Below are 12,957 nucleotides of genomic sequence, written 5' to 3'. Positions count from 1 at the left end.
ATATATGCAAACTCGTTTTAATGAAATTGAGCATGCACGAGTGTCACGCATGTTCAGGTTCACTAAAACGAGCATCCACATGACGTGAGGGGAAAAGCACAGCAGGCAATGTGGCGGAGACCAGCGCTGACCCCCGCCAGCCAAACCAGGGGCACCAGAGCCAATTTGGGTGGGGCCCAGGCCCCCATAGCTATGCCACTGTGATGAAACAATGGTTTTCATGTGCTATACCTATGCCATACAAAATGTATATGTGTATAACAATCATGTACAGAGTTACATCACACATACTATCGCATTTGAATAGAGAACCACCTTGATGGAGGACTGTGGGTGGATAAGCAAGTCATTGTAAAATTCTAAATAAATATATAAGTATAAAGCATAATATTCTCATTGTAAAATGAAATTATGTAAATCTTTTTTTTATAAAAACGTACAGCACAAGTTAGCAGTGCAGTTTTCTGTTGTGTTGAGTGTGCTGTATTTTTTTAGCGTATTAAATAATGTTATATAACAGAAAAACAAACAAAAAAAAAAAAAGATCAGAAAAGCCACCATTGGGTTTTTCAGCAGTAGCACGGGAGTCAGATGGGTGGTTTTGTTTGTCTTATGCTCATTGGCACTTCCAATCCTGTGCGCAGAGTCACCTGTAAGAATAAATATATACTGAAACATTACTAATTACTTTAATCTATGTTACAAATGTGCAGGATTGACTCATAGGAAATAATTCTATAAGGAGCCACCTAGATCTAAGAAGCAAAAAATATGTATAAATGCCGGTATTCTAGTCATCTACATGCATAAAGCGCCACTTATATGCAAAAATGACAATTTTCTGGCTATGCACTATTCTATAAGAATGTACCAATCTTTGATGGTGTGTACTTTACCAGGAGGGCATTGACATGGGCGGAGTTTGGACAGAGTTTAAATGGGATGCCCAATTACACATGGATGTTATAGAATATGAACAGAAAATGTAAGGTGAGTTAGATACAGGTTACAATTTATATACTGCTAACACCAATTTGGTTCAAAGCGGTTTACAATAAGATTAAGAACACCATCCTGCTTATAATCGAACGAGAAAAACGCCCAAGTTCTGACCTAAATCGGGAGATGGACGTTTATCTCACAAAAACGAATAAAGCGGTATAATCGAAAGCCGATTTTTGGACGTTTTCAACTGCAATCCGTCGCGGATGCGGACAAAGTTGATGGGGCGTGTCAGAGGTGTGGCGAAGGCGAACTGGGGCGTGGTTATCTGCCGAACAGAGATGGGCGCATTTCACCGATAATGGGAAAAAAGTATGCGTTTTTAGCTAGAATTTAGGACACTTTTCCTGGACCCTGTTTTTTTCACGAATAAGGCCCCAAAAAGTGCCCTAAATGACCAGATGACCACTGGAGGGAATCGGGGATGACCTCCCCTGACTCCCCCAGTGGTCACTAACCCCCTCCCACCACAAAAAATGAAGTTTCTCAACTTTTTATTTTCACCCTCAAATGTCATACCCAGCTCCCTGACAGCAGTATGCAGGTCACTGGAGGAGTTGTTAGGGGGTGCAGTGGACTTCAGGCAGGTGGACCCAGGCCTATCCCCCCTACCTGTTACAATCGTGCTGCTTAATGCTTATTAGTCGTCCAACCCCCCCAAACCCACTGTACCCACATGTAGGTGCCCCCCTTCACCCCTTAGGGCTATAGTAATGGTGTAGACTTGTGGGCAGTGGGTTTTGAGGGGGATTTGGGGGGCTCAACACACAAGGGAAGGGTGTTATGCACCTGGGAGCTCTTTTACCTTTTTTTTGGTTTTGTAAAAGTGCCCCCTAGGGTGCCCGGTTGATGTCCTGGCATGTGAGGGGGACCAGTGCACTACGAATCCTGGCCCCTCCCACGAACAAATGCCTTGGATTTATTCGTTTTGAGCTGGGCGCTTTCATTTTCCATTATCGCTGAAAAACAAAAACGCCCAGCTCACACATTGTTGAATAAAACATGGGCGTCTATTTTTTCCCAAAATACGGTTCGGTCCGCCCCTTCACGGACCCGTTCTTGGAGATAAACGCCCATGGAGATAGGCGTTTTCGTTCAATTATGCCCCTCCATATCCTCTTAATAAAAATTAAAGAAAAAAAACCTCAAAAAAATCAGAATTAGCAAGAAAATCTTTCAAGAGAGCAGTTTTAAGCATCTTTCTAAAATGTGCATAGTCTAGATTAAACAAAAACAGGTTGCATACAACGACTGCGAAATTTTGGGGGCTTGATAAGCAAGAAGCATATCACAGACCCTAAATCTCTTAATGCCCTTAACTGAAGGAAAGCAAAAGTAGAACATTTAGTGGTTCCTCTACTCCTAAAGGATCTTGAAAATTCAAAATGAGACAGTAAATACTCAGGACAATCACCATGTAAAACATGAAAAACTGTACAAGAACTGTAAACAGAATCCTGGCCTCTATAGGAAGCAATGGAGGTCCATGCAGAATTTAGAAATCCTATAATTAATCTGACTACATATTTTGATTGTCTGCAGACATTGAAGATTATACCTGGAAGTACCCAGAAAAATCAAGGGGCCCTTTTACTAAGGTGTGCTGAAAATGGCCTGCGCTGGTGTAGGCGCGTGTTTTGGACGCACGCAGGTCCCATTTTTAGCGTGCCTACAAAAAAGCCTTTTTGGGGGGGAGGCTGAAAATGGATGTGCGGCAAAAATTAAAACCAGCATGTGTCCATTTTCGGCCTGAGACCTTACCGTCAAGTCATGGGTGGCGGTAAGGTCTCATGCGTTACACAGGCGGTAATTGTCAGTGCGCGTGCACTGCCAATTACAACCGGGGAAGCGCCACACGGTAGAAACTTCTACTGCGTGTTTTTGGACATGCGTCAAAAATGGAATTACTGCCCGGGGATGCAGTAGCTAGGCGGTAGTTCCAATTTGACGCTCATTATACGCACGTAAGCATCTATGTGCCTTAGTAAAAGAGACAAGCTACAATAAACTAATTTTGACAAAAGTAAAGCTTGCACAAGTAATTTAAATTGTTCAGTTTCAAAAAATGTTCTAATTCTTCTCAATTCCTCATAAGGAAGAAGGAACTCTTGGCTATAGAGTTAACTTTTGGTTCTAATATATTTTACCAAAAAATAATAACCAACTCCAAACATATTCACAAGAATCAGCAACAATAACTTAGGGACCCTTTTCTAAAGGGCGTTAACCCCCAGATTTCTATAGTGCATTTAGATTTAGGAGCCAGAATCGGCACAGATTCTATAACACCGCACGTAACTTAATTGGCTTAACAAGCTAATGAGTTCTGATAACAGCACTTAACAAGCAATAATGAGCACTAATTGGCACTGATTAGAATTTAGGTGCACAACTCGCTAAGCGTATTCTGTAATGTTATGTGCCGAATTTCTAACACATGGAGGCAAAAAGGGGTGTGGTTATGGGCGGGGAAATGGGCATTTCATGGGCATTCCAAAATTTAGGTGCCTAGTTATAGAATATGGCCCAGTGCGCCTAAATCTATGCACTGAGATTTACACCAGGTTTTTGTTGGTGTAAATGGATGCTCGCAGATAGGGCGGTCCGCCCCGGGTGCACGCCGCTGGGGGGGTGCCGCGTGCCTGTCGGCTCCGCTCATTCCCTGCTCCCTCTGCCCCGGAACAGGTTTGTTCCGGGGCAGAGGGAGCAGGGAACGAGCGAAGCCGACAGACGCGCGGCACCCCCCCAGCAGGTAAAAATGCACCCGGGGGGGGGGGGTGGTCCTTTCGCCGGGGGAGGTGTCCGTCCTTTCGTCGGGGGTGGGGTGGGTTGCATTGGCGATCCGCCCCAGGTGTCAGCCACCCTAGGAACGCCACTGTAGAATACACTTAGTTGGCACTGATTTAGTGTCAATGTTTTAGACGCTATATATAGAATCTCCTCCTAAGCCCTTAATATGCAGTTAGTGAATACCAACAGGCTACTAGACAAGTACTTTGCAGTTTTGCCTGGTAACACATGGTATGTCGTGCATTAGTGATTTTCTGAGAAATATTTTTGGATGGGGGCATGTTAGGGCAGAGAGTTGGCGTTCCTGCTTTATCCAGCTAGCCTATTATGATTAGCATGCACTAACCCCCGGATTCTATATATGGCACCTAGATTCTGCGCAGAGATGCATGCGTATCTTAATTGGCGGAACAAGATAATCAGCATTTTAACAACACTTAACAAGCAATAACAAGCACTAATTGGCAATAATTACAATTTATGCATGAAATCGCTAAGCGTATGCTATAAAGAACTGCGTCTAAATTGCAAAGCGTGCAGTTCAAAATAAACACACATAGCTTAAAGGGGCGTGTTTATGGGCGTTTCATGGGCATTCCAAAATTTCCACCAGAATTACAGAATACAGGTCAGTGCGCCTATATCTACACACATGGATTTACACCAGGTTTTATTGGCGTAGATGAATGCACATAGATTTAGGTGCTACGTTATCCACTAAGCGCATTCTATATACCGCGCTTAATTTTATAGAATACGCTTAGTTCCATGTGGATTTTTAGGCTCCATATATAGAATCTCCCCCTAACTGGATAACGCAGCGTTAATGCGGGAGAACTCAGGCAACTCTTAAATAGGAGGCGGTAAGTGCTGCGTTTAGTAATATAGTTGTTTTTCTGCATGTGGTGGAGTCACTAGCACACATTGTTAACTTTTGTGATATTTTTCAGTTTTTAACATTTTTACTCTATTTGTCAGACTATCAGTTGCAGTCTTTAAATGCACTAATTTTATTTATATGATTTTAATTTCATTGTTTATAGATTAGTTTTACCCTGATGCAACCTTTGGGCAAAGTGTGGCCATGGGTGGTTGTTTTAATAAAATTGCACAGCACTTTACTACTGCTGGTCTGCTTGTCTGCTTATTGCCATGCTTTGCTGCGGATCATCACCTCTTGTTGCTGTCGATTGAAAAAAAAGAGTACACACTCTTTCCAAAGAGTGTACACTAATTACAACACAAAAAAAAATAACATTTTTTTCTGTTTTGGATGTGAATGCTGTGTAACATCAGCCTGCACTGTTTACAAGGAAATTTAGCTTGAGATGTGCGACAGAAACTTAACCTATGCATTTCGGTGGAGACTCTTACCTGTACATTTCGATTGAGACTTATTGCAGGCATGAAGACACCTTCTATGTTCTCAAAAGCCACTGGACCTTGGTGCTTCCCGTTAATATAAAATGCTAGTGTGTGCTTGTTCAGGTCCAATAGAACACCGACTGTGGCCCCCTTTACAAATTCCACCTTCCATCCTAAAAGAGTGAGAAAGAGAAAGTTATCTCAGGGCCATACCTCAGTCTAGGCGCTATCTTTCCCAGTCACTCTTTCCTGTGTTTTGGAAAAGAGGATGGGCAACATCTAAGGAATGACAAAAACTGACCCAGAAAACTGCAAGCATTTGATTCAAAGAAAGTGAGAAATACGTACCGCATTTTGCAGTTATGTCTCTTTGCATGTACTAAGTGCATGTTATTTATTTTTCTTAAGTAAAAGGGCCTGTTTAATATTCATTAAGGTAACCCAAGAAGTAGACCATTACAGTAATGAAAATACAGAACAATCAAACTTTGGTTACTGTTCTAAAATTCACAGGAGATAAATATTCTCTCAAATGCCTAACTATTGCTCTATGCTTCAGTGACTTAAAGATTGGCACATAAGAGAATTTTGTAGGTTTATTGATAAAAACAGTTTGAATTTCACAAAAAGTAAACTTTATTAATTTAACTAGTGTGAAACTCTTTTCCCCATAGTTTTAAACTTAACTGCTATAGCCTAGAGCATTAACAGATAGGCTATAGAAATCACAGCAGGGCCTAGTCTAGTCTTCTTTCCCACTCACCCCTGGCACATTTCTTAAAGTCTTAGGGCTCCTTTTACAAAGTGGTGCTACTGAATAGTGTGTGGTGAATGCACAGAAGCCCATGGGAATTAAATGGGCTTTTTGCATTCAGTACGCTGCTAATCAGTAGCATCGCTTTGTAAAAGGAGCCCTTAATTTGTAGTCAGTTATTCCAATTAAGTGCACAAGTGAGAGGGGGTTGTCATTAGAGTATTTTCATCTGCAAGTGATTGCCCTAAATAATTTACACTTGCTGAGAAGCGAATACTAAGTAAATCATACAATATACCATATAATCTTAAAAGCTCTTTATATTAGTCTAACCAATATTGGGAGGAAGTGACATCACCAAACAGTATGGCGGTCTGAAGAGATTGCTCCTACTCGCCCACGCTGTTTTTTGAAGCGTTTCCCCAGCATCTAAGCTTCAATCAGCTGATTTTGACTAGAATGGCAAGGAGAAGAGTCCAGGCTGCCAGAGACGATGAGTTTGCAGAACAACTTGTCACAATTTGAGTATGCAGGAGGCGCGACTGCAAACCGCGAGGCAGACTCAGAACCGCCACCCACACGCACCTCGCAGCACTCAGAGAGTTTGTCGCCCCGAGATCTATCTGCATCTGGGGAAGGCCAGGACTTAGCAGGGACGACTCCCTCGATCGACCTAAAAGAATGGCTGCAGGAGATTCGCTCTGACCTGAAAGCCATTCTCTTTGAGCTGGCCTCATTAGGGGCAGACTTAAGAGGTGAGATCCGGGACCTGGTAATAGGCTGGAGGAAGTGGAAAGCCAAGTTGAGGAGCAGATGGAGGAGATGGGATCCCAGATCGCAGGGTGTCGGATGTACACTTGGGCTACCAGCAATTAGCTGATAAAATCGAAGATCTGGAGAATAGGAGCTGGAGACACCATGTAAGATTTAGAGGGCTCCCAGAAACCCCTGCATATATTGACTGTGAATCAGTGGTAAAACGGGTGACTAACGCTATTCTGACAGAAGCAGGAACCCCCTTGGATGCCACCGAGATCCTGATTGAGCGATCCCACAGGGCTTTGGGCCACACCCGGAATAACTTGTCTAAAGACATTATTGCCTGCGTCCAGGATTTCAAACTCAAGGAGCGAGTGTTACATGCAGCCCGGCAGCTCAACAACTTTCAATGGGATTCATACCATATAGAGATTTATCAAGACTTGGCAGTGGCCACCCTAAAGTGGTGTGCGGAACTTAAGCCGGTTACAGCAAGGTTCCGCGAGTTGGGACTGCGATACCGCTGGGCACATCCTTTTGCATTGGTGTTTTATAAAGATGGCCGTAGGCACCAGGTTAGATCACTATCAGAAGCCAGGGAGATCCTTCCTGCAAAGGACCAGCCAGTGGCGTTGGAGACACCCGGAAAAGGGAAAGCACCTGCTTCATCAGGTGCGCACCCTAAGTGGCAGCGGGTGGCGAAGGGACATAAGCACCTGCAACGCCAACAATCGGCAGGACAACTCCCATGACTGTGGTAACTGCATAGATGTATACACCAGGATAAGACTTGAACTGCAATATTGATATTGACTATGAGACACAAGGATACAGGTCGGACTAGCAAGGAAAAAAAAAGTTGTGTTTAAATGTTAACCGTTAGCTTGTTTGAGTGCTGGGGAATATTAGAGGATATGCTTTATCTACAATGGTGGGGAACTGATTTTTCACGCTTTCAAAAAGTACAAAGACCAGAGGACACTCAATGAAATTAAGTGGAAATACTTTTAAAACAAATAGGAGACAATCTAGCATGAAATATGGGTGACACAGATTTTTCAAGTATAGTCACATGGGAAATTGCATAGCCTGACTAGTCCGAACAGAAAGAGGGCCTCGTTTTAATCCCTTTTAAAGAGCCCTGGCCCTGATGGTCTTCCTTTAGAATTCTATCAGTTCTTGGCCGAACATGTTACTCCCACCTTGCAGGCATTGTAAGAGAAAGCTTTACAGACTTTTTTTTTTCCCCTGATAGTATGTGATGGGTTATGGTGATACTCATCTTGAAGCCTGGATGCGATCCCTTTTGACTGCATCCTACCACCCTATCTCATTGCTTAATGTAGATGTCCAATTATATGTGAAACTTTTTGCTAATAGTCTTCTGAACATCATACCTCATTTGGTGGGCACTCCTAAGGGATGGAATGCGGTTATTAATATCCAGCGTCTGCTTTGCAGTGTGTGTCCAGGATGTCGACACCTTACTTGGTGGGCTTTGACATTGAGAAAGCTTCTGACACAGTGTCCTGGCCTATCTCTGGAGGTATTGCAGGGCTTTGGCTTTCGGGGCTCCATTTTAGCTATGATTCGCATCCTTTATACTGACCCCTGTGCCCAGGTTTTGGTAAATGGCCTTCTCTCATCGCAGTTTTTGGTACATTGTGGTACTTGACAGGGCTGTCCACTCTCCTCTACTCTTATGTATGGAACCTTTCACACTGGCTCTCTTAGGGGACCTGCAGATTAATGTATCAAGGTGGGAGTAAATGAACTTCAGGTGGCTTTATTTGCTGATGATTTACTGTTGGCCCTCACCCATCCTACAATGGCTTTTTGCCTAGAGCTTTGGACTTGTTGCAAACTTTTGGCCATTATTCAGGTTTTTGGATTAATAATGATAAGTCTGAAGCCCTCTGGATGAGCCTTAAAGTGGGTGGGTGAGTGGGTGAGAAATTGAAGTACTTGGGTCTTTTGATTCCCAGGGATCTTAGGCGATTATATGATATAAATGTCACCCATTTATTATTTGCAATGAAAATAAATGTGCTAAATGGAAGATCTTCCTTTGTCATTTGGGAGTACAGTCCAACTCGTAAAGATGGTCATTTTGCCTAAATGGCTATACCTGCTACAACATCTGACTCTTGTTTTAAACCCCAGGACTTGGCTCTCTGGAATAAATCATTTGTATTTTTTGTGATGAACGCGGAAACCACAGGCCTCTCTCCGTCAGCTTCAGTTATTGTGACGGGATGGGGGAGTGGGTCTCTGATCTCATGGGTGTATGTCGATAGCTTGTCATTTGTGTTGCCCTCGGGATTGGATACCTTACCTCAAATTGTGTGATGTGGCCTACGAAGCAGAGGTGGTAGCCTCACATACATTGGCTTATGTTTGCATGCTAAATCTGCAACACTACCCTTTTTGTGAGGCAGTATATTTAGTGAAAGCGGTACGATGGCTTGGACTCTATTTTGCAAGAAATTTGGTCTACATTCCTATTGCTCCTGACTTTTTCTCCGGAGTAATGCGGAATTTCCTCCAGGTACGATTCTGCTACTTTTGCCAGGTGGCAGACTCAAGGGTTGTTTTTGCTGAAACATGTGTAGAAAATGATGAACTAAGAATGCCTGTCCTATGATGTGTTAAAGAAGTGACTTGTACCCTTAGCTACAATTACAACATTATCTTCATGATTTATTCCAAAATAGTTTGGTGGATTTCACTGAATCTGCTTGTGTTGATTGGGTTTGATTGGGTGATATTATGATACAGTCAAGAAGCCCATGGGAGTCACTCCTCTCAGCCAGATAATTACTAATTGGACACAAGATTTTGGCATTTACTTTTGAGTCTGAAGGATGGCCTCCGCGTAGCAGGTAGTATCCAGTTACAGAAACTGCATTATGAGTTTTTGTTAGAGCTAAAAAGATGAGTATGCCCATATCCTCCAGTTCTTGATCCAGCGATTAGTACATTTTGAAGCTTATTCTTTTTGACCTTGATCGGATTGAAACAGACTATTCTAATACATAATCTGTCCAAATCAAGAATCACAGGCATTGAAAGAACTGTGAAATAATTTTGAGTTTTATATCCATCGTGCAGATAAAGGAGGCGCAGTAATCATACAGTCTAAAATACTATATGAGGCTGAAGCCCAGCGACAGCTGAGTGAGAATAAATTTACTCAATTCTACAACAAGATCCTACAAGTTATATTATAGCTTTAATAGCGAATATTGTAGAACCAGCAGTAATGAGCGGTATGATTACTAAAAAGAAGCTGAATTTTTGCTTGATAAAACTCCATCCACTCCTTACATATATTTTCTGCCTAAAGTTCATAAAAATTAAAGAGCCCTCCTGGTAGACCGATTGTATCTACGGTCAACTCTGTACTAGAACCATTGTCGAAATTCGTTTGATTGCTTCCTTCAACCTATGGTGAGGAAAAATTGAATCATACATTAAGGATTCTTCTCATATGTTACATCTTCCGATGAATTTAGAAATGATTCCTGAGGATGCATGGCTGGTCACCCTCGATGTTACGGCACTCTACATGAATATACCCCAGGATGCAGCATTGATGATTATTAACGAAAATTTAGAAAAACGTACGCCTACCCCCCATATCTCTATGAATTTTCTGATGGAATTAGCCTCTTTGGTGATTAAAAGAAATTTCTTCTGGGATAATGGTATTTTTTTATCTTCAACAACATGGAGTAGCAATGGGAGCAACGCTAGCTCCTTCTGTTGCAGCTTTATATGGCAGCGTTTGAAGAAAGATTTATTTATCCAGCGACCCAATATACTTCAGTATTAATTTGGAAGCGTTTTTTGGATGATATTTTCTTGATCTGGACGGGATCTTTTGAATCATTATTGGATTTCATTACCTGGATAAACACTTTGGATTCAAATTTAAAATTTACAGCTATCTATAACCGGAAATTTATTAATTTTTTGGATATTCATATTGAAAAGACTGGTGGTAGAATCCTAACTACCATCTATCGTAAAGTTACTGACCGGAATATCTATTTACATTTTAGGAGTTTTCATCCATATCATCTACACAGTAATTTACCTATTGGGCAATTTTTGAGGCTATAAGGGAATTCAAACTACAGTCTGATATATTAAAATCTAAATTCCTGGAGCGAGATTATCCTGCCACTATAATCTGGAGGGCTTATCTACGTGCTCGTTTTGCACAGCGTGACTTGCTGCTGTTGTATCAAACTCAAGAGGAGGAGAATGAAGAGAAGCAGATATGGTGTTCTCCCTTTTTCATCTTTGGCAAAATACATAGTACATTCAATTATGGTTCATTGGCATATTTTACAAATGGATGCGGTATTTACTAATAAACCTATAATAGCCTTTTTCAGAGCCAGAAATATTGGAGAACTGCTTTCTAGGAAAAAGAGGAGAGAAACGATGATAAGGGATGAGACACCTCATCACAGTTGCTGTGGTCATTGTCAATGGTGCTCCCAGACTTTACCCGGTCCAACATGGATGGATACACAGATGAAACAAGTCATAAGGTCTCGTTGGACTACGGACTGTTCAACCTCTATGGCTGTATATATTGTTCAATGCCCTTGTAATAAGATCTATATTGGCAGAAGCAAACGTGCAATAAAGCCACACCTGAATGAACATAAGTCATGTATTTTCACAGCAAAGACTGAAGCGCCTCTGGTGCAGCATTGGATAGAATGTGACCACCGAATCTCAGATCTCCGCTGGAGAATTATCGATTGTATTACAGTAGGGTGGGAGGGAGGTAATATGGAGAAATTATTAAACTTTAGAGAACAATATTGGATTTTTTTCTTTAAAAGCTGTAAGTTCTGGAGGGCTGAATCGTGAAATCGAGTGGATGTCGCTGCTGTGAATATATGCTTTGGGATAAAGTGATTGGATGATGGAGTCGGTCTCGAGTACGCGATTGGTGCCTTTATGTTGAACAGCTGCTGAAACTTGAGCATTGAGTATATAAGCATTGAGACGCCGCAGCCATTTTAAATTCTGTGGGCTATGAAGATGTTGCCGTTTCTGTATAGTGGTACGTGGGATAAGAAGAATTGTTTGTAAAGAATGAATAGTGTGTGAGCTTGATGCAGACTTGTTGTCTGTTTTTTTCAGGAGACAACCCTTGACACAGAATTTCAGGATACAATTTAGAGGCTGCCACATAAGTTCGATGATCATCTCAAAAGAAATACTCTTGAAGTAAATATTTTGGGCCCTTTGTTTGCAATTTACATTTGTTTTACAACTATCATTCAGTTTTTACTAATGTTGTAACACTCAAAATGTAGAATTTTGTTCTGGTCCCCAGATTTCATAACTGCTGGGGATTCCTTCACTCCTTGTACAGAGTTATTGACCTGCATACCACAGACTAATCTCTGGTCTTCATTTCCTGACCTATACCCAGCACCCCTTGCCTGTCCAAGAGGAGATAAATGTGCAGTGTTTCATACTTTTGAATGCCAAAATAAACCCTGATATTGGCCCGGGGAAGTGAGCAGTTTGTTCTGCATGGATTTTCCCCCACCCCCATTTTGTTATATTTAACACTGACACATTTCCAAAAATAAAATAAAATGAAAAACTGAAAGGAAGAAATTTAAAATATTATATAGCAGTGTGGTATTTGTAGTCCAATTTTCCCCATTGGACTCACATAATGCATCACGATGGGGCTATTGTGAATCCAGGGCTATAGCAGGCATAAAAACAAAGAAAATGTAGGCCGATAAAGACCATATGGTCTACCCAGTCTGCCCATCCATGCCATCTACTCTCCCTATCATCCCTTATAGATCCTATGTACTTGTTCCAAGCTGTCTTGAATTCAGATACAGAGTGGGCAAGCTGGCAACACAGAGACAGTGGTACATATGGGCCCTTCCCTTCTACAGTATGTTTCCTGCTTAGAAAGAATGAGCAGGCCACTGAGGCTAAACCAGCAGTGAGGGCTAGGATTTCATGTTCACATTGAACCTGTGTTACCAGCCTACCAATTCTGACCGCCAAGCCCAAAAGAAGGGGTGCTCTCAACTCCGCACTTTCTATTTTGCACACTGTGTGATCAAAACAGAATAAGATTATTGGTAATTGGGGTTAGGAGTGTAGGGAAAGGGATGGGAGAAATATCAGTGTCCCTGAATGAAAGGGGAGGGGTTCAGGATTTTCTAATTGATCTTTAAATTCTCATATTTTTTCAACTGGAAAATATAATCTATCTTATTAGCAGGCTC

The 12,957-nt window shown here is 41.8% G+C and overlaps 1 protein-coding gene across 1 annotated transcript in view; it reads right to left on the bottom strand.

Annotated features, from left to right (window-relative positions):
- Nucleotides 1-587: 587 nt before the first annotated feature.
- The window catches only part of TRIM67 (tripartite motif containing 67), a 161,975-nt gene continuing 149,605 nt past the window's right edge, over nucleotides 588-12,957 (bottom strand). Inside the window, 3 exon segments of the mRNA XM_030195210.1 lie at nucleotides 588-650; nucleotides 5,167-5,310; nucleotides 5,312-5,330. Coding sequence (XP_030051070.1) covers nucleotides 588-650; nucleotides 5,167-5,310; nucleotides 5,312-5,330 — 226 coding nt within the window.

Source organism: Microcaecilia unicolor, chromosome 3, assembly GCF_901765095.1.
Source record: "Microcaecilia unicolor chromosome 3, aMicUni1.1, whole genome shotgun sequence".
In the NCBI taxonomy this organism is placed as follows: Eukaryota; Metazoa; Chordata; class Amphibia; order Gymnophiona; family Siphonopidae; genus Microcaecilia; species Microcaecilia unicolor.
The sequence above is the reverse complement of the archived record's forward strand: the minus strand, read 5'-3'. Positions and strand labels throughout refer to the sequence as shown.